General features: G+C 43.2%; 1 protein-coding gene across 1 annotated transcript in view; it reads left to right on the top strand.

The window, feature by feature from the left end:
• Window positions 1-23,177, top strand: part of LOC108571436 (protein abrupt) — a 68,445-nt gene that overhangs the window by 33,725 nt on the left and 11,543 nt on the right. Inside the window, exons 4-7 of the mRNA XM_017933479.1 lie at window positions 10,730-10,966; window positions 11,241-11,447; window positions 11,544-11,709; window positions 12,189-12,242. Of these exons, the coding sequence (XP_017788968.1) occupies window positions 10,730-10,966; window positions 11,241-11,447; window positions 11,544-11,709; window positions 12,189-12,242 (664 nt within the window). The remainder of the gene's footprint in view (window positions 1-10,729; window positions 10,967-11,240; window positions 11,448-11,543; window positions 11,710-12,188; window positions 12,243-23,177) is intronic.

The following is a 23,177-nucleotide window of genomic DNA, read 5'->3' on the forward strand; positions in this document are numbered from 1 at the left end:
TTCCCCTCGAATTCAATTTCGCGTTCCGAGGAAAATAAAGAGACAAGTGCGGTTTTTTCTGGACCAGCTTGTACAGCGAGGAATTAGGATGATTCCTTTTTGTACAGCACAGAGAGCACGATTATGCAATCTCTTTGTTGTCTACGATTTATTCGTGCAGGGTTCCCCCGATAGGAGAGTCCTGATAAGGGGTGTACGTGCACCGAACAATCGCTTTATGCTCTCGCGAAATATCCTCGAATTGTAGCGTACAATTATTGTCGGCGGGGCAAACAACAGCCCCTTTGTTCCCGGTTTTCTTTCGCCACTGAGTCACTGCTTCAACAAAACGCGGTTTTTTCTGCCGGGTGACATCCACACCGGCCGTCACGCCGACTTTCTGGAATATTTATTCCCGTTGGCTTGCGACAATGCATTAAAGTTCCTTTCTCGCAACAACTCTCTCTCGTTCAAGATCGAACCTTCGTCTATATTCCACGATTCTTTTCGTCTACTATTTCCTTTCTGCGAATACAAAGGTCTGATTCACACCTTTTCGTAGAAACGAACTTTCCACCTCGTTGTACCTAATTTTTTCCCCTCTTTCTCGGAGAACGAAACTTTAATTACGTTACTTTTTCTCAGTCGTTACTCATCGCTCTTTCAATTTTTGGAATTTTACCTGAGTCACTTTCACGACGGTATAGCACACACTCGTGTGCTTATACGTCCAGAGAGAGTATTTGAACACTTGTCTGATGAAGAGCTCCCTTTTTCTCCGTTGTAATGTAAATGTGTATTTCTTTTAAATAAGCGTTACACAGAATCGACGTGAATTATGTATTTAAAAAAAAAAGAAAAAACGTATGTTAACAGGCAAATGAAATAGAGAATCGAGAAAGAAACGGAACATTTCCTTCGAGATATTTTTCACTTATCATTGAGATGTAATAGTTCACGTTCGTTTCTTTCGGTACGATCGTTGAACTGGTCTGTCATTTTTCTATTCAGCCTCGATTATTCATTGCCGAACGTTGCTCCGCCATTGCACAACTCGTTGTTCCTAGAACACACCTGGCTAGGCACATCTTATCGTGAAATCTTATCGAAATATCGTACGCGTTAAATTTAACCACGGTTGGATTAAACTGTTCCTTCATTCTCTTCTCGATCGCCACGCGAATAAATCAAAACCTTTGGCTGTTCGAACCTGTGTACATTCGATACATACACATATCTATCTGCATTTAACCACGTGTTCAACATAGAGTAGAGGAGAATAGAGTCGATAGAAAACACGTAATTTGCGTGCAATCATTTCTATCCTGGCCACTTATTAAACGCGTCTTTTTCTTTCTCTCATGATAAATCTCAATTTCCGCCAGCTGATAGGCCAACCAGGGGAACAAACACCCACGGCAACGTTTCGCGCAGGGGGAGAGACCTCGCGAGCGTGAAATAGACGCGTGCACGTATAATTACGCTCGCGTACACCTACGTCGCGCGGACATCGTGTAACGATCCGTTAATAACGTTACCGTTAACCACGCATTAGTGGTCATCGCGGCTATTTGCATATCGGATCGGTAATTTCCATCTGACGGCGGCCAGAGAAACGACAGAGCAAGAGAGCGAACGAACCAACGAGCGAGAGAGAGAGTGATCGTGTACGACACTCACTGTGCGTGTGTTTCGTTGTGTACAAGAGTCACTGCGTGTGGTTTCATTGTGTGCACGTGAATCACACGAACGCGCGTTGTCGTATTAAACGCCTAGGTACCCCTTGCTGCGGCACCTACGTGTGCCATTACGGAGAACCGTGTACCAGGTGATTTATCCAGCCTGCACGAATCCAAAGCGTTCCTCTCGATCCGAAATGGATATACTCTCTCTCTCTCTCACACACACACACCGAGAGAGACACACGGATAGAGGCACATATACGAACACGGTGTGAATTTAAAATGCGCGAAGATCAACCTAGCCGATAGCTGAAATAACAGTACGTTCCTCTGGTAACTATCAATTACGTTCTTGCTACGGATGCTGCTGTGGGAACATCAGGAGATTAGAAATTCGAAATATGTATTTCTGATTTTTTTTATCTGCCTCTATGAAGAGGTTCTTGGGCTGTGTGTATGGTATTCCAGGTATTACGAGATGAAGCGATAGTACGTATGATTCATTAACACGTTTAGCGGTGTGGCGTAAAGGTGTACTTTATGGAATCAATTGTATCTTTTTCAAGCTGTATTTCCTCTCATTTAACTGTACCTTTCACAGAAATTCTGTGTTCGAAATTATCAAAGAAGATAATTCACTCTCGAAATGCTTAATTATCGATCCAAAATTTTTTTTGGGTAGTCCAATTGCACGCAATTCGAAATGATCGCGTTTCCTCTATGCACGATCTGACGAATCTCGGTGTATATCGATACCATCAAAATTTTATTTCCAGTGCGTGGTCTCGCGACGCGGATTGCATCTTCCTCCGCGTGTCTTCATATTTTAAAATATCTTGCCTCCCGCCGACTGGCCGGCACATCTAAATATATACATACCGGCGGTGCTCGTGTCAATTTGCGGGAACGCGGAATGCACGGAGCTGAGTGAGGAAGAGAGGAAGACAGAAAGGGAGAGACGGAGACGAGAAACGGAAAGCTGGACACGCACACTTTCCTCTGCGTGTTTAATTTCCACGTGCCTCTCTCCCTTCCTCTCTTTCATCCACGTCGTTGACGACGAGCGTCCGACCAACCAGGCTTGGTTGTTCGTGGTAAACGTGCCGCTCTCTACGCCTCTAATAAGCCTTCGTATTCTCGTTTTTCGTTAATGCGGCGTCTATGCACACGGTGCACTCGCATTACGCTTAATGTCGCACGGCCACAGCCGCGCTCGCAGCCGCGCACATGCGGCCAGCAAATTATCGCCGGTATATTATTGTGCTGCGTGTGCGTATAACGCTCCTGCTCGATCCTCTTTCCTCACGCTGGGCTCTCACACTCTTTTTCCGTCTCTTCCTCTTTTTTTCTTCCTTCCTCCTCTCTTTTCATTATTCCCTTGTCCATCTTCGTCCTACTCCACCTCCACCTTCTCCTACTCCTCCTCTCCGCCGCTGTATGCACGATATGTCCCTTCCTCGCCAGTTTCTCTGTTTGCTCTCTTTCCGGCGTGTACGAACCGAGCGAAATGACGATGGTCGCGCGTGTACCGAGACACATTATACCTCCGTGTATTTTTATCAACGGAAGTGCGGAGTGAGAGAGAGGGAGAGAGTGCCGTGAAACGCGGCGCGCTTCTACGTGTACTTCTTGTTCCCGCCATTGTCGCCGGAACACGCGCCTCTCCTCCACTCCTTCTTCCACACACTTCGATATGAGGTTCGTCCCTCCGACGCTTTACGTTCCACCGAGCTTTTTCCAACGGATCTTTGTCTCACCGACTTCCTGTCCTGGCCTCCTTTTCTTCACGAATACTTGTGTAATCTTCATTAACACGTTCGGAACGGCAACGCGCCGCTGAAATTCGTGGAGAAAATACTTGCTACTGTCGGTGGTCTCTTAACACCGGATGCGTCGATTTTACCGAAGTGTTTTAGCGTCGTTGATACGAAATTTTTCAGACTCATCTTTGCAGAGAATGTTGGAAAGTAATTCGGTGATCCACTGATGGGGACTATTCGGTCCTTTTTGTTAGCTATGAAGCGTCCATTCATCTGAACGTGTTAATTTCGAATTATTGGAAAAGTGTACGAACAATTTAGAGATGGTTCTAAATATCGAAGCATCGTGGTCCTTTGAAATTTTGATGAATTGCGTTTTATCGACGGAAAGTTCCATTAAGAATTCATATCTCATAATTGACGTATCAGTTGCTGTATTGTAGCTGAACACATTGCCAACCGAACTAATTGCACTCGAGTAAACGGATGACTAAGATTGTTAAAAAATTAAAAATATACAATTCGTTATATCTAACAATATCACGTAACAAAACTTTTCAGAATAAAACGTACTAAAATAAAATATTCGTTGCGAATGATACGGTAGAAACTGATAAACCTACCTAATCGGTTAGCAATGTGTTAAAAGAGTAAACTTCTGATTAGGCAAACAACAGAATTGCTTTTTCCTCTAATTAACACTATGACTGTTACATCCTCCATATTCAACCAAGTCGCTTCTCAAAAGGAAAAGAACAAGATAAAATAAAAATATCGTCTATCCACAACTTAAACGAACCTTCCAAGTTCTCAAAATTAAAACCTAACCATTCTTCGAGGAAAGGAAAAATTAACCCTTCTTCGAGTAAACGCAAAATTCTTCACGAAACGTGTTAATAGGGGTAAAACTTCTCGTAGATTCGTCGCTCGGCGGTTAGGAAGAACGAAACGAGGTAAACGAGCAGGAAAGTTTGATCGATACATAGCCACCCTAGTTGTTGCCCCGCGATTTCACTGGTTAACGCGAGGAAAGCTTAAAACATGCGTCAGTAAAACACCAACTATCCCGATAAGCAGATAAGGGGGCGATGGTGTGTATAACCACGCGAGTGAAACACACTTGTACGCGTATGTGTATATATACACGTTGGTTCGTACGACAGGGCTGCGTACGTGGCTATGAGGGTGTGGGCAAAGGGGGGAGGTTCTCTGCTACGACGAACGGATATGTTTCGCGAAGCCATGACGGCTGCGCGTTCACTGCATAACCGGATCAGAAACCATGCAATCGTATCTACTTTTCTACTTACGCTTTAGTTGGGGTGCTTCGCCTACATGCGATCACGATACAGCCGCGACGCGCAATTACGAAGAACGTTTCTTTTTTTTCTTTTTCAAACGCTCATCGACACAAAGTCCGGCCACCTTCTTCGACGTGTCGTTTCTGTTCATTCTACTACGAGAGAGGTCTCTCCATGGCTCGTGGACAAGAAACATAGCCAGCTCTGGAAACGTTCCAATGCACCTTTTAAATGGTTACTATGCGGGCAAGAAATTTAGACGTAGCAATTCCTATCAATTTAATCATTGACTTTTTCGAATCGAGCAAGAAATTTGATTCGTCGACGGTTTTACCGAGGGGAGGGGAAATGGTTCACGTTCTTTCGGTGAATCGAGTATTTATTTTGGACGCCTTACGTCATATGGGTATCGTATTTTCTGGTATGAAAGAATATTAACTCTTTACGCTACGCTGGCATCGCTGCGATAAGATTCGTAATATGCACCGTAATTCTATTCAAGTTCTATCTATATTAGAATAAAGCAGATTAACAAAAGAAGTGGAAATAAATTAATTCATAAATATTTATCATTTTTTTCTGATTTGCTAGAGTTGTTGATCCATTGTACTAAAAAATTGTCACAGAGCAAAGGTTTAAGTAAGGTACGTAAATTTTGCAAATATTGCAAATTTATAGATATTCATATTTTTCCTCGAGAAATTTCTAGCAACCCTAGCCGAACGATTCTAAACTTATCGTCATCAAAGAAAAGAAAAACGATTTCTTCGTTCTCCAAGTGGGTTATTTTATCTCACATCTTCCCTGAAATCTTTCCAACTTTTCATTCAAGAAATACCGCGACCTCGGAAAAATCCCGAAGAGCAAAGAAGAAATTTCACGATCACCGGTTGGTGCAAGTGAGACATCACAGACGCCACAGAGAACCGAGAGATAAATTTCGCGGGGGATCGTTAGATCACGCGAGACGTGGTCGCACGGATCCCAGGAATTTAATGGATACTCGGGTCCCCGGTGGTAATAATTCCTCTTATTTTTCCGCGTTAATTCACATCAGCCGACGTTTTCTACGGATTCGCGTTAGCCTGGCACGATGCGAGATACCGCGAAACGTGGGAAACCTCTCGCCCAGCTTTATTACGATGCTTTTGTAGTCACGCTCGTGGCATCGGCCAAAAGAAATTTTCTTCGAACAGTATTCACCGGCTTCTCTCTCTCTCTCTCTCTCTCTCTCTCTCTCTCCTCGTCCTCTACCCTGTCTGTATATCACTGCTCGCAGCCATAATTTTCTAACCACCTGTGTCTGTGTGTGTATATATGTGGAAGCGATCACGCTGGAATCCAGAGCGTCCGCTTTCTAAAAACCGTAAGTAATGCAAGGAGAGAGAGAGAGAGAGAGAGAGAGAGAGAGAGAAGATCGTTCGATCGATTAAATCTGTTAAGGTGGGAGATGAGCGTTTCTTCTTGCCGCGAATTTATTCTACCGTCGGTGTGATCAACGGGAGAAGACCGGACTTGGACTTTTACCGAGCTTGATAATCGATTAACAGAAATAAACAAGTATTACGGTGTGCGTATTGGACACAATACGAAGGGAGAGAACCAGGAGAGAAGGAATATAAACTATGCCTGTGATCTGCGGAATGCGTGTATGGCATAATATAAGCAATTACTTCGTTCATCGTTTTTAGATCGTGACTTCCGATACCGGGCCCGCGGAGGAACTTGATGCGTTTTTAACGAGAATCAAATGGTAGCGAGATAGCGTAATAATTAATTGTTCGGTTATCTCGAATTTTTATATTGTATTCTCTTCGAGTATGGTATCTTCTAATGGCTTGAATACGTTCGTAATTACATCGACGTTGTTTCTTTTTTCTTTTCTCCTCTGTATGAACTTTAACTTGGAATATATTCGTATCAAATGTTCTCGTATTAAACAGAGCTAGATACCGCAATACTTGACGAAGTTTTATGCTGTTCCTTGCTTTTTCTTTTTACAACTATCGCAAGGTTTGAAAATGTCGCTGAAAAGTTATCAATCGCTCTTCTCGAGGGGGTAACTTCATTCGCACACTCTCTTCGAACAAAGCTCGTTCGAATGTAAGCTTTTGAAAAACGGGGGTAGTACTCGAGGCAAGAAAATGGAAGGCTCTCTTTTTTTTAATCCATTGCCTCACGAACCACAAGCTCCGAACGAAACTCGAAGCTGGTACGGAAATAAAACGGAGGCTAAATGGCGTTGCATTACGCGGAGGACTTGCCTTCAATCATCCATCGACGCGCTGGAAACGTACCTTTTTTCCCCGGTTGTTGACGGAATGCGTGCGCGAAATATAATTCCTGGCTCGAGGCGGCACGTCTCGCGCGTATTATTACGTGTCCGGCATCGACGTGTCTAATTACCACATTCGATTCAATTTCGAAATTACGCTTCCATGAGAATCAAATAGGCAAGGAAAGGAAAAAAAAAAGAACGAACGATTTTTATCTATTGGATTGAGTCACAAGTAGCGTCGTTTCTTCTTTATTTTCTTTTCTTACGTTTTTTCACACCGCACCGCGACACGTACGACGTGCCGATCTATCCGAATACTAATTCATCGTTTACATAAGTATATCGGCTAGTCATATTTGTTTAATGCATTACTGGTTACTTCTGTGTGGTTAAGCGATTAGCGTCGATGAAAACGAGTGAATTTAAAAATAGTAACGCCGCGGTTCTGACGACGAATAATATTTGTAGCGTGTACACAACGCGTACTGAACGTTAGAAAATGTCAGCTAATGAAAAAATTTAAGAATGGAAGTTTGGGTCTCAATGATGAGAGTTCATACCAATGATAATATCATTGAGGTCATACTTCTCGAGTGACTCAACCTGTACGGTAAAATAAATAAATATTATTTTTGTTTTTTAATTAAAAACGTCTCTTGAGATTCGCAAAAAAACAAAAAAAAAATGAAATTACGTATGAGTCAACCTGTTACACTCCCAGTTGACGAGAGAAACAAAGGTAAAGAAGGGAGAGAAAGTGAGAATTAGAGTAAAATTGAAGTGCAGAATAATAATCGTGTCGCGAGTTCTCACCCTTCAGGGTGGCTCGCTCTCGTTTGCCGCGTCTACGACGCACGAGTGTCCATACAATTAATTATTGACCCGTTTTAATCGCGTTAGGTCTAATTAGTGGGGAGAGGGAGTCCGTCTCAAAGTTGTTAATTAAATTGGTTAATGCGATAAAGGAGTCCATAGCGGAGTTCTCTGCATTCCCTTTCTCTTCTCGCCTCTTTCGTTTCCCCCCCATCCATATCAGGTCTCTCTCTTGGCGTCTTTGTATGCCGCCCGCGCGGAACTGCATCGCGAACACAGTACAAGCCGGAGAGATACTCTCAGACCACTGCGATTATTTCAATTTCATAGTAAAGCTGCTTCGTAGACAACGGAAACCAAGTCTCTCTCTCCCTCTCTCTTCCTGATTGTAATTCCTCGTGTATGTATATACGAACCAAAGTTTTAGGACCACTTATTAAGTCGCATCGATATGGCATCTGCTGGCAACTTTTTTATGGATTCCTAATTAATGTTGCGGATGTTCAGTAGCAATTTACTTCATCAAGGCAAATTTGGCTGATGAAATATTCATTACGGAATTTTTAAATTTCTAACTTTTGTCCTTAGAAAATTAAGTAGTTTGCAGTAAATAGTGATCGCGAAGTTTTTAGGTAGCGGAGTAATTTTTGGTCTCAGACTTTTGGTTCCACCGGCGAAATTAAGTGGTTCGCAATAAATGGTGATCGCAAATTTTTGGTCTTACACTTTTGCTTCCACCAAGGAAATTCAAACTATCGAAATTTGCCAAAATTTGAAATTCAGCCAATTGAATTCAAATTTGAAGTTAAACCAATGAAATTAAAAATATAGAAAATTTCCTACAGTAGCAAAAATCTGCCACGTACTTAGAAAATTGAATTTTGGCCAGCTTTTCGAAAAATGGCATCACCGTACGCCGTACCGTAATCCCATTGAGAAGAAGAGGCTACTATAATAAGAATACCAATTGAACGGTTATCATACGTCGTGTAATTCCGTTAGGCGCGCGTGTTCTCTCTCGAGGCTTGGCGGGAAATTGCCGTGGAATTCCCAACCGTTTCAAAATCGTTCCCCTGGAGTAATTACTTTTAAAATAGAATCTCTGCTAATCGCTAACGGTTCACGTTTATAATTGCGAGCTCTCGTGTTTACGAAAACTCTGGTCGTGACTAATCCCCTCCCCCGCTTCACGTCCTATCTCCTAAGATTCTCGAATCGCTGTTGTTAATTTAACCGCGAATTTTAACGGCTATTAAAGTGTGCTGTTTTTCTTTTCCGGCTCTAATGTTCTGTGCATTTCATGTAATCCATTATGACGTGTATACGGTAAACCTGGATTTTCCTGATAAATTACATCGGTATATTTTATAGGAATGTGGGGGGGGGGGATATTATACGAGCGTCGGATACTACCGGCTGAAAAATTACGTCACCAGACTCTGGTAATTGCCAGAAAAAAATGCACAATTTTCTTGCTCTGTATAAAAAGATTCGCTATCACTCAGGACTGTTTGCTCATCTTCACCAATGTTCTCTACGTTAGTAAGCAATTTTATTCAGTTTCCATGGATTTCATTTTTTCTGACTCTTTTTATATCTCAATGATTTGTAACCCTTATCTAACCCCTTGCACTCCAGTAGCGTCGTTGCGGCGACGCGCATAATTACCCCGAAGAACTACAAAACGTTAAAATAAAAAAACAATTCTCTCAAAAGAATCGATCACCTCTACGAATAAAAAAACTACTCAATATAGTTAGTGTACGTACGCGTTGACGTAATGCAAATTTTCAGAGCGAGTCGCTTGTCCACGACTTAGCAGCAACAGCAGCCAGTAGTCTCCCTTTCACGCGACGCGAAATATTCGCTGGAGAAAAGAACAAGAAGAAAATTCGAGCCGATCGACGGCATCGAGTTGCAACCGGTCAATAGGCGCGCGTTGGTCGATATTACAAAACCGGCAACGATTATAACTGCGCCTGGTAAGTCGATAGTGGTGTGGTGATGGTGGCGGTATGACCAACGTTAATAAATATTCGCTCCCCTCTGCTTTTAACGTATTCGTAACGCTTCGTGTCGCGATAATCGAATCGAATCACCGTATATACATACGTATTACACATTTTTAAGTCGCGATATACACCGACCCAACAACTTCACGTGTTCATGCACCGTTCGTTCTTGCGTTTGGACGACACCTTTGTACCATCGCCCAGGAATAACCAGGACGATACTAGCGGTGGTGGATATAGCTTCAGCTTGCAAAGCAGCCGACCAGTCATTAATTATAATTAATATCGGTACCACCGATAATGGCAGGCAACGTTGCTACGTATATTGCTGGGACATAGATCGCCGGAGAACGCCTCTAACGTGTAAGTGCGCGCTATATACGTCCGTATAAATTTCCATCTTCCATCGAGAGATGATCGTCCGTGTAACAGAGCCACGTGTTTCATACTAGTGGTCAATTTGTAGGCTCGTCGTTCTCTTAGTCGTTAAAAGACGAGAGAAAAAAGAAAAGAAAACGAGAGAAAAATTAAGGATGAGATTGAACAACGAGAAGTGTGTGTATGTGTATGGGTTGGTGTGGAGTCGTTAAAAGGTACGCGAAAGACATCGACGACGTGGATTAAACGTTGCTCGTTATACGTGTCGTGGTTGTAAATCGTCGTTGTAAATCAATTGGCCAGACCTGAAAAAAAAATAGGATTAACTGATTTACATGAACGAGATTCGTCCGGTGAGCATCGATCATAATCAACGCTCTGGATAGAGCGTAATCTAGAATTCATTTTCGTTTCTCGCTGCGAGAGTTCGTTTGAATAAGCGTTGTATTTTTTCTTCTTCTTCGTCTCTTCTTTCTTTCTTTTTCTGTTGTTTCATTTTCTTCCTATGTCTGTTGGATATATACAGGCTAACCCATGCCAGCATCCGATAGTGATCCTGAGGGATGTTGCCTCGTCGGATATGGAGTCGTTGCTGCGTTTCATGTACCATGGAGAGGTTCACGTGGGTCAAGAACAGCTGGCGGCGTTCTTGAAGACAGCGCAGATGCTGCAGGTTCGAGGATTGGCGGATGTGAACAGCGGTGCAGCCACCGCCAAGATCCCACCGCCCTCGTCGTCTGGTGGCAACAACGGTAGTGCACCGGTAAGTACAGCTTTCGACACTTATCACGCAGCGGAGAAGTATGTCGGAGTCTCTCGAGTGAGAAGATTGAGGAAAATTAGGAGAGAGAGAGAGAGCAATGAGGAATCAGAATGGAAGCATTGTTCCGGTAAAATTCGAAGCTGAAAGCTCTGTTAGAGAAGTGTGAAAATTTAGTTTTGAGTAACTTCAAATTTGGATATCCTCAAACTTTCATTCGAATCGCTTCGAAATTCGATAATTAGTTAATTTGTCGACGATGCATGGGTCCCGACAGGCGACACCGCGTAATCCTTGGCAAGATAACGGCAGAGGAGACTTGAACGAGGGTGCTTTGAGTCCACCACCGGAGAAGAGACCTAGAAGCTACAGTCCACCGTTGGGTAACCACGTCGAACAGAAGACAGACCTTCAGGAATCGCTTTTGGGTCAGGCTCTGGAAGGAGGACCTACGATACACACGACACCCACAAATAATGTACAGGTAGGTAAAAAATGTTCAATGAGAAACTTGTTATTTCGAAGGAAATTTTTTACCAAGATCAAACGATAGAAGAAAGATTGTTGTTATTGGTTACAGGCGCAATCTACAGGCGAGGACTCGAATTCCATGTCAGACAACGAGGAGGAGATGTCCAATAACGACAGTATTCTGAACTCCGTGAAGACAGAACCGAGTGATATTCTAAACGATTCTATAGAACACCATCGTAACTCGTTTCCAACTGCGCTCTTGGGAATACCAGGTAATTTACTCGTAATCAATTACCACCTTTTCCATCGTGACAAATGCTACAGACCGATCTGACGATACTCTAATCGTTCCAAATGAAAATGGGGGCAAAGTAAGATAGAAAATTAACCCTTTGCGGTCATATGTCCAGTCTGATTTGAAATTGGATTTCGTTGCAGTCAGTTCTATGTCGAATTCTATCGAAACTAGCAAATTATTTTGATGGTGTCATACTTCGCAAAATTATTAAAAATAGCTCGTAGCTCGTAGACTAAGATGTGTAGAACACTCGGTACATAAAGTATTAATATAAATACATATATTAGTTAGATGCTGAAATATTAGATTAAAGGCAAACTACAAAAATAGTCAAATAAGCGCAGAGTAATTTGGACCTCAAAGGGTTAACGCATCGCGCAAGTTTCTGTTTAAAATTATCACAGCTCAGAAAGATAGACAATAGATGACGATGATCCTAATTGATAATTGCAGGACTGATACCAGGGCCATCCGGAATCCACGCGGCGAATCAGGATCCGAATTACGGTAAGTGATCAAAGCTAACGATTCGATTTCACAATTTATTACAATTTCGTAGCCCAGACTATAGTATCCTCCCGTCGATTCCCTCAAGACTCTGGTCTCTCGTTGTTGCGTTGAATGCATGGAACTCTCGTACCTCTCACAACCCTGCATCCCCTTGCCCAACTTTTTAACCCCTTTTTTGATGATTAAAAAAAAGAAAATAACGAAAGAATGATTTTTTAAAAAATACCAAAAACATGGCGAGCAACAAATGCGTTGTATATGTGTGTGTGTGTATATATATATATATATATACACACACATATTATTGTATCGTGGAGTCGCGTCTCCGACGGCTCTTCGAGTTCGTATTGAAATATACTATCGATTTTCCTCGGCAAAAGGCCTGTGGTAGAGAAACAGATCGTTAGGGTTGCCATGCGAAATGCCAAGCTCGATTCTTTTTCCAACTCGAATTCTTTCACGACCATCGTCGAGGCTGTAAACGAAACTAATTGGTCGGTCGATCGGTACGAATCGAGGTACGGATTCAATCGACTGTTAAAAAACTGTTTATGGAATAGAAAAAAAAGAGTGGGTGGAGGTACGGATAAATGGCAACGAAGAAGGACGAGTTACACACTCACGTTCATCCGACAGAAATAAATCAGGGAACAAAAAAACACACGCAAATTCGGGGAGGGAAATAGCGTGACTAGAACAAAAAACAAAAAAAAAAAAAAATGAACAGAACTGAAAACGAAGGGCTGTGGGAGGACAGAAAAAATTGTATAGTGTTTAAGGAATCGTACGAGGTTGGCTGAGGACTGACATTGGCTGGTGGTTCCAGGGCGATGGCAGCCCTCTGGAGGAGACGGTTCAAGCTCGAGTTCCGGTTGGTTGCCGGGCACGACCTCCACGAGGAACGACCACGCCGGGTCTGGAAGTTACCCGAGCGGAGTGCACAACTCGAAAGGTCAGGATCTGTCATCTTTGCTCCAGCAACATCATCATCACCATCACCTTCACGCCACCAGCCAAGCGTCGCAGCAACACGCGTTAAATGCCCTCAACTCCCTCAACAGCCTGAATACCGAGCAGCTCACCATGATGCATCAAAAGCTGCAGAACAATCTGCAGTCGTTGCAGCAACAGCAACAAACCACCGGTGGGAAAAACGAGTTGAATCTGATGCTACAATCGTGCGCCAAGGACAAGATTCAAGAGAGTATGGCGCTTTTTCATCAACAGACGCATCGTCGTTTTCACCAGCAACAGCACCATCAACCGGACAATTCCAGTCAAACTGGGAAACCAAAGTGTCCGGAATGCGGCAAGATCTACTCGAACAATTCCAACCTGAAACAGCACATCGTGAACGTGCACACCGTGCAAACGGAATACGTGTCCTGTCACGTGTGCAGCAAGCAATTCAAGACGAAACAATACCTCCAGATACACCTGCTATCGATGCACGGGATTCGGAAACGAAAGAGCTACCCGTTGTATCAGATGCAGGTGCAACAGCAACCGGTTGGCTCTGGATCGCAAGTAGTGTCCTCCGGGGGTCAGCAATCGCAACAGCAATATCCAGCGCCGGAAAGATGGCCCGAGGAGAAACAGTGATCGGAACAGCGTGTGTCTTGTGTATCGTTGATCGATCGAAGAACCGACGAGACGCATGTGTTGTTCCCCCTGGAAGAGTTTCAGGGGTGAGAATAGAGAAACGAAGAAAGAAGGGTCGACGAGAGTAGTGGATGCTGGCAATCTCTATTTTCGTAGTTGACCCTGAGGAACTCGTGAAAGATAGGTTAAAAAAATTTTGTCAGACAACTATGACCTCGCAATAATGTTCGTAGTAGATGTGTATATATTACGCGTAGGAGTATGTAAAATTGTATAGGGAAAAGCACAAGAGTCCGTTTCTCTTCCGTCTCTAAAGATGAAGTTTGAGATGGTTCTTTTCTACGGTATATTTTTTCTTCGTCCCGTTTTTTTAAATTTCTTTTTTTACCATTTCTTCGATAGTTAGGATAAGAGAAGACGTAGGTGGCGAATAGGCAAGAGGAGGGTTGAAAGAGGGTGCTGATACGAGGATTGGCCGACCTATTTTCGTATTGTACCGCAGTGCGCAGCCAATCCTTCGAGGCAGCGATAAGTAAGCCCTCGTGATTGGCCAGCGGAGTGAGACTGAGAGAGAGGGAGAGAGAGTTCTTGAAATTCTCATTGAAATTCTTATCGGCATAAATAGCCGTGGAGTGAGAAAGAAGGATGCGTCAGCCTCGTTTCTGCGAAAAGAGAGAGTCATTCACGGGGCAGAGAGAACGTCGATAGGGCTTGTATTCAACCCCTTTTGAGGATTCGCGGTCTTTAAGGGGAGAAACCGAGCGCGAATTCTAAGGAGAAAAAAGAGCTGAGAACTGGTTGAAAAATACCGTTCTAATGAAATCGAATTTTACCCACGAATATTTCTCCTTATTTCACTTTTTTCTTCTGTTGTTTCTTTCTGAAATGAATCGAACATTTCTCCCCTTGTTCCAGTAGCCGACGTTATATTTTTCTCTGGTCTTTGTCGGTGTGGCGATTAAATCGACCGAATTGCATGCAAGATATATTATACGAAAGCGGGACGAATTATTTCCGTGGTGTACATGTATGTATGAAATTCAGGACACTGATATTCGCTTGTCTTCTAGCGTATCTTTGTATATATATGGTGCTTTTAAAATATTGACACGCGTTGTTAAAGCCGGTGGTAGCCAAAAATGCATCCCGCGTTTCCATTTGCTCTCTGTCGCTTTCTCATCTTGACGCGTCACATTCCCTACAATCGTGTGTGTGTGTGTGTGTGTGTGTGTGTGTGCGTGCGTGCATGCATGCAGTTTTCAGGCACATGTGCAACTGCCAAACAGAGAGACGTACACACGTTCACACGTCGAATGCCCGCGCACATTTAGGCTCACAGAATTACGAGGCAGAAAGAGATAGACTGGCTTGTATTGATCTCGAGGATTCAACAAACAGCACCCAGTGCCCCCCGCTCTCTCTCTCCATCCTCTCCAACTTTACCTTACTCTTCCACCCTCGACTTCACCCTATCTCTCGTTTCGTTCGCCACGTATTCCATAGGATTCGACTCGTCTCTTGGATAGAGTTTGATGAGTTCGAGCAGGGTTCCTCCCCACCTAGCTAGGCGATAGTTTCTGAGCAAGCTTGTAGCAGATGTACCACTACCATTGCCGTTCTTTACTTTTCACTGCGAATTAAACGTGGCAAGATCAACTCCTCCGGTGCCGAATTTAGTTGCTCTAACAATTAGAGAAATCAATCTTTTCGCAGAAAATTCAATTCTAAAGTTTGAATAATGTTCTGAAATGACCTAAATGTGCCGTTTAGTCTAGAGCAGTGATTAGCAACCCGCGGCCCGTCCACTTCAATCGTTTAAAAGTGAAAATTTTTATTCATTTCTTTCTATGTCGAAAATTAAAAAATTCCACCCTGTAAATTAACGATTTCAAAATGAATAAATTAGGTCATTTAAACGACGTAGTTGCAGCAGCGGTTTGCACGAATTATTGGGTTTTCAATAGTGCAAAAAGAGGGGTTGTTCATCACTGGTCTAGAGTAACATAAATCAAGGAATAAATAGGCACGGCTAAGTCCACACCATTCAAGGATCGAATTGTCCGTCGTTAATGGTGTGTGTGCGTCAGTGTCGAGCCATCAGATGAGCGTTTTTCGAGGGTAAGGAGAAGAAAGTTGTACGGGACACGCGATTGCCCTGGCCCTAGTGGGCACAAACCACGCGATGCTAGCTCACGATCAGCCTATCACCCTCATTGCGAACCCCTGGCAAAACAAACCCTGCCGGCTTATCCAATTCCACGGCATTTCCACGAATCTCTTCCATCTCCTGTCCGTCCTACCCAACCTGACGCTCGTAGTTCCGACATAAATGGAGGTGGAGACTCGCATTTGTTCCAGCCACCCCTTCTCTCCCTCTCGTTCGCACTGCATGCCTCTCCTCTCTTTCTTCTCTTTTTCTTTCCCATCTTTCTCTTCTCTTCCTCTTTTTCTATCTTTCCCTCTGACCCTTCCTCCACACTTCTCTCTGCGTTACAGCCTGTGCTTTCTCCGTTTTTACCTTCGGCCCGCAATCCCTGCCATTCAACCGGTCGGTTGGCTCGTCGTGTTCTTATTCCGTGGCGTGAAACTGCGTCACCTTTGAGTGTTAGCTAAAACGCTCACACTAAAAGCACACTCGCCACTTCGGTTACACCGGTAGAACGAGGAAATTGTTCCACTTCCTGTTAGAAAAAAAAAAAAAGGAACAACGGCTGACATATGTATTTTTCCTTTTTTCGTTCTATTCTCTTTTTTTTTTTTTTTTTTTTTCTAATGGAAGTTGGTTATTTTTATAATCGGTCACGTGTGTAATACTAAATTTAGCGAATGCCTGGGGAGCAAGCGTGCCGAGGATATTAGATACGTGGAGGGTTCAAGAGGCAGTCTCGAAAGTTGTGTCGAGGAACTTTTCTCTATAGTTTCCTACGTTTTCTTTTTTTTTCTTTTTCGTGGGGAGAGTATCCGGAGACCGGGAACATTGCAGTTTTGCAGACCAATGGCTCGTGGTAAAGAAGAATTATACTATTCTAAAACAAACTTTCCAGTCGAGACTGAAAAAGTTATCTTCCATTCGCACCGATAACGAGAATTCATTTTTAAACGAATCATATTTATGCCAAACAGAGAGACGTACACACGTTCACACGTCGAATGCCCGCGCACATTTAGGCTCACAGAATTACGAGGCAGAAAGAGATAGACTGGCTTGTATTGATCTCGAGGATTCAACAAACAGCACCCAGTGCCCCCCGCTCTCTCTCTCCATCCTCTCCAACTTTACCTTACTCTTCCACCCTCGACTTCACCCTATCTCTCGTTTCGTTCGCCACGTATTCCATAGGATTCGACTCGTCTCTTGGATAGAGTTTGATGAGTTCGAGCAGGGTTCCTCCCCACCTAGCTAGGCGATAGTTTCTGAGCAAGCTTGTAGCAGATGTACCACTACCATTGCCGTTCTTTACTTTTCACTGCGAATTAAACGTGGCAAGATCAACTCCTCCGGTGCCGAATTTAGTTGCTCTAACAATTAGAGAAATCAATCTTTTCGCAGAAAATTCAATTCTAAAGTTTGAATAATGTTCTGAAATGACCTAAATGTGCCGTTTAGTCTAGAGCAGTGATTAGCAACCCGCGGCCCGTCCACTTCAATCGTTTAAAAGTGAAAATTTTTATTCATTTCTTTCTATGTCGAAAATTAAAAAATTCCACCCTGTAAATTAACGATTTCAAAATGAATAAATTAGGTCATTTAAACGACGTAGTTGCAGCAGCGGTTTGCACGAATTATTGGGTTTTCAATAGTGCAAAAAGAGGGGTTGTTCATCACTGGTCTAGAGTAACATAAATCAAGGAATAAATAGGCACGGCTAAGTCCACACCATTCAAGGATCGAATTGTCCGTCGTTAATGGTGTGTGTGCGTCAGTGTCGAGCCATCAGATGAGCGTTTTTCGAGGGTAAGGAGAAGAAAGTTGTACGGGACACGCGATTGCCCTGGCCCTAGTGGGCACAAACCACGCGATGCTAGCTCACGATCAGCCTATCACCCTCATTGCGAACCCCTGGCAAAACAAACCCTGCCGGCTTATCCAATTCCACGGCATTTCCACGAATCTCTTCCATCTCCTGTCCGTCCTACCCAACCTGACGCTCGTAGTTCCGACATAAATGGAGGTGGAGACTCGCATTTGTTCCAGCCACCCCTTCTCTCCCTCTCGTTCGCACTGCATGCCTCTCCTCTCTTTCTTCTCTTTTTCTTTCCCATCTTTCTCTTCTCTTCCTCTTTTTCTATCTTTCCCTCTGACCCTTCCTCCACACTTCTCTCTGCGTTACAGCCTGTGCTTTCTCCGTTTTTACCTTCGGCCCGCAATCCCTGCCATTCAACCGGTCGGTTGGCTCGTCGTGTTCTTATTCCGTGGCGTGAAACTGCGTCACCTTTGAGTGTTAGCTAAAACGCTCACACTAAAAGCACACTCGCCACTTCGGTTACACCGGTAGAACGAGGAAATTGTTCCACTTCCTGTTAGAAAAAAAAAAAAAGGAACAACGGCTGACATATGTATTTTTCCTTTTTTCGTTCTATTCTCTTTTTTTTTTTTTTTTTTTTTTTTTTTATTGGAAAAATATTCATATTTGAAGAATTGTAGAAAAAGATGTTTATGTTATTTGAAGATTTTATGGACGCATATTTTTCTACCTTTAATGAAAAATTTGTTTCTTCGTTCGTAAGAAGAGAAATTATGGTTGATCGCAATACTAAATTTAGCGAATGCCTGGGGAGCAAGCGTGCCGAGGATATTAGATACGTGGAGGGTTCAAGAGGCAGTCTCGAAAGTTGTGTCGAGGAACTTTTCTCTATAGTTTCCTACGTTTTCTTTTTTTTTCTTTTTCGTGGGGAGAGTATCCGGAGACCGGGAACATTGCAGTTTTGCAGACCAATGGCTCGTGGTAAAGAAGAATTATACTATTCTAAAACAAACTTTCCAGTCGAGACTGAAAAAGTTATCTTCCATTCGCACCGATAACGAGAATTCATTTTTAAACGAATCATATTTATCCCCCGTAAATTCAACCAATTTCACCGTTTTCCTCGCTTTTTTTTCACCATTTTATCGTACGTCATCAAATTGGCGAAATCGACTCGAGAGGTTTCTCGTTCCTATCCACAGATTAGACTCATCTATCAACCGGGTATTCGATCCGGTCAACTTTGCCCCGGCTAGAGATTCTTATCACTCTGATGAGTTTTCCCGATAATGGCGGTGGTGTGTCTCCTCCGCCATTTCGCCAGCATTTCTGGTCCCGTACGCAATATCCTTCGACATACACGGGGTGGAAAACTCAGGGGAGGATGAGCTACGCAGGAAAACTGTGGGGAATGTATAAAAACGATCGTGTGAGCGTCATGACCGGGAGAAATGAAAGATTTTTCGTGTGTATCACGCGTGTCACGTCCAAGCCACGCGAAATACAACTTCCCCCTTTTTTTATTCCACGCGGTATTCTTACGTCGCATCTCCCTTCTTCAAATCAAATATACAAATTCCTCTATCTAGCTGTCAAATAAAACAACCTTTTCCTTAAAAACTCCACCCCCCCTAAAAAAAAAGAAGAAAAACCGTGCAAATAACACACGAAACTATGATCTATCGTTGCTTTCTACGACAGTGTAATTTGCTTTGGAAAAATGGACCAAGAAAACGTCGAAGCAGTCGGAGAGACAAAGAGAAAGAGGAACAGGAAATGAGATGGGATAGAAGGATATTGTGGCCCACTTTACCGGCAACGATCAGATACATCGAAGCTTTAGGGGTCGCTGGAAAAAAAAAGATGGCCTTACATAGAGGGTTGGGTGGAGGAATAAAAATGGGATTTCGTATGCGATAAGCTTAGACGCACCGTGTTAAGTTCGAATGTTTGCCCGCTGGATTCTCCTTTCTACCCTGCTGCTTTCCTATTTTTTTTTTTGTCTTCGCTACTCCTTTTTTCGTCCCTTTTTTCCTTCAGTCCACCTTATCTCGATTTCTTGTCTCCTTAATGTTCCGGAATCCCCCTTTTTTCTTTCCACGATCCTTTCCCTCGTGGCGTCCACGTGTTGGCGACGCGCGCGAGGCAAAATAGGGAGGATCGACCGAGAAGGGCCGGCTTATCCTATATTGCGCCGTCCGGACAAATGACAATTGCAATTCCCTTTTGGAATCTATCGCATTAGTCTCCTGTTCGGACGTTGAATCGTTAGCTCGCCGCGTGGAAAAGACTATTTCCATCTACGCGGTGCTCGTTTTAATCTTGCTAACAGGGTGTGATCGATAGGAGAAATGGAGGAAAAATGTGCCGGTGTAAAAACAGAGTTAGTCGAAAATGTGCAATTTCTCATCCAAAAACGTTATTCCGACGAACGAAGGACTTTTTTCAAATACATAATTTCACTTCGGACCACGAGCAAAGTTTTTTGTTTCCAGACAAATTTCGTTTAATCGGGATTATTCGTTTGGCTTGCTAAAGGAATATTTTTGAAAAATAGCAAAAATTTGCTTCGGTATATTAGTTCATAATTCTACGAATTTTTAATTAAAAATCTCTCATAGTGAACGTGTTCAGAGTTCCTAGAAAATTTTCGTTTAGGGACTAATTTCGTTAAATTCGGTTACAAAAGAAATATTTTTGAAAAATAAATTAAACGTTTACCAATTACGCACTTTGGCATATTACTTCGTAATTTTATGGTTTTTTAAATGAAAAATCACTCGCAGCGAACGTGTTAAGAATTTTTCTAGTCACGACTTGTTTTCTCCTAATGAATTAGTACGAAACATTCCACACACGTCAAAACGAAACTCCATTAGCCAGAGAAATCCTAAGAAAACTAGGGTGAAGAGTCACGAACGACCCAACAGTGTTACTGTTCAGGCTTTTCCACGAGTTATATGTATCGCAGGCGTCGCCGTCCAACCGAAATTACGAAAGTTTGGCGCGCCATCAAGAAAAATGACAAACGGAACGCGCGCCGCTGGAGCGTGCGTGTCACATGGCTCTCCTTCTTTGCCATTCTACTCGTGCCACGCTCCTGTATCGCTTTTATTTTCATCTTATCGATTCCTCGTGCCCAAAATAAAACTCACACGAAGAAACCAATAAGACAAGGGGGGTGGCTTACTTCGAATTCGAAGATTTCGTAACGGAGGATACGCGTGAAGAAAATCGATCGTCGTCGTTCAAGGGGAGTTAATTAAAGAAACTAAATCCTCTCTGGTTCACACAAAACAGTTTAACAGGGAAAATCCAGTTTGAAAGTGTCAAAAAATCAATTATTCGAAATTTTTACATCGCCGATACAGTGCTAACTTGAGAAACAAAATTTTCAATAAAAACATTAAAAATTACATTTAAAAAAATTATTCTGCGATTGTCAAAGGATGTCTCTTTCCATCAATACAAGAATTATCACGATATCTTTACCATTTCAGCCGCAAAAAATTGTTAAAGAACGCTAACTTTTCGGGCTGTCAGACTGGATTAAATTGTTCCCTTGATGAAATAGCTTTCTAATTATCAACGAATGTTTCTTCGTCTAACTGTGTAACGTTGGATAACCAAACTGATATTTCCAGCTTCCGAGCAGATAGATAGATGGATAGATAATGTGTGTATAGTATACTATAGGCATCGCGCTCGTTTCGCCTGGAGCGTATCGATTGTTCCGCGTCGAACGTAGAGGAACGATAGAGAACAAGATTGGGTTTCACGGTTGCAGCAGCGACGGATGGGGTGGTGCAGCACACTTTAGCAGGAAGATTGATTAAGCTGCCGCAGCCACCGCCGCCCACGCGAGGTATATTAAAGACGTGACCCGACATAAAGGAACCCTCTCCCCGCCTCTCGTCTTCAGCTACTATCCGTCTCTTTCTCTCACCCACCTACCCTCTCTCTCGCACACACATACTGTCTCTCTTTCTCTTTCTGTAACCACCCTATCTTCTCTCTGACCACATTGATTTTCCACGCCACTCTCTAACCCCTGTCTCACTTACTCAACCCTCTTTTTCTCCTCCTAGCGTCAGTTTCTTCCTTCTTGCCCCGGTAATTTTCTACTACCACCGCAAACTCTTCTCACTCTCTCTTACGCTGCCTTCTGGTAGAGTAGAAACAAATACCAAACGAAGGAAGAAGAAACGTTCCTCTCGCGTTCTCTTCGTCGTTGTTATCTCGAAGCTCTACCGTGGTCCTCTATCTATCGGGCTGGTTGTTTACTTTCGCTGTAAGCTCGGGTATAGTACACTTGATGGGTGAACGAGAGAAAGAGGGAGAAAGAGTAAGAAGATGGAGAGAACATTGAGTTCTCTCTGGTTAGTCCGAAAAGCTTTGCAAGTTTGATTGAATTCCAACGAGTGGTCGGTATCAGGAAATGGACAAGTTGCTTCGAGGTCTCTGGATTCTCTACTTTTTTGCTTCTTTGTCTTTCTCTCTCTCTCTCTCTCTCTCACACACACTCTTCTTTTACCCTACAGTAACTGTGGTATGATGTCTGCTAGAAAGCTTTTAGCCTTTGCTATCTGAACACCCACGAGTTTCGAGTCCAAACTAAAGGGGGGTTATTTTCGGTTCTCACGTTCGCCAGGAGAGATTAGAGAGGACGCGAGGGATTACAGAGTTTCGTTATTGCCGCGCTAAATGTCCGTTCCCGTTGTAGTTTCCGAATTAAACACCGGAGATATTCTAGAGCCTTTTATTAAAAGCTCGTCCGCCTAGCTTGCCTCAGTTTTAAAATCAGACAGCCGTATTTGAAATTAAAATAGAGCTTGAAATTAAAACGAAGAAACGGCAGCTAGATAGAGAGAGAGAGAGAGAGAAAAGGAGAGAAAGAGGGTGCCAGACCGAGAATAGATATTTTATTCCGTCCGGAATATTTATTTCGAACACGAACTCCTTCTTTTGTCCCTGACGTTCCACTTTCCAACACCCTTACCACGTCTTGTGTACTCAGACTCGATTTTCTCGCCTTCAACAAGATTGCATTTTTCATGAGGATCCCGTTAGACGTTCAGTCGAGGACATTGTCACGAATTTTCGACACTGCGTACCTCCCAAAGGATCTTCAGGTCCTTCCCACTTTTCTGCTGCAACTACTACTCATCAATTTTGCGGAAGATAACACCCCCGACTGCGCGTTCCTCCACCTTTTCTCTATCGTCTCGACGTATTACCACCGAAAGCGTCAGGCTTTTGTCGGCACAGAATGGTCGTCTCCTTGGGAAATCCCGCTGGGATTGATTCACCGAGAGAGTTTACACATTTTCGAAAAGAGTCGCTTTTTCGAAAAAATTTCCCAAAA

The sequence above is a fragment of the Habropoda laboriosa genome, unplaced genomic scaffold (assembly GCF_001263275.1).
Source record: "Habropoda laboriosa isolate 0110345459 unplaced genomic scaffold, ASM126327v1 scaffold57, whole genome shotgun sequence".
In the NCBI taxonomy this organism is placed as follows: domain Eukaryota; kingdom Metazoa; phylum Arthropoda; class Insecta; order Hymenoptera; family Apidae; genus Habropoda; species Habropoda laboriosa.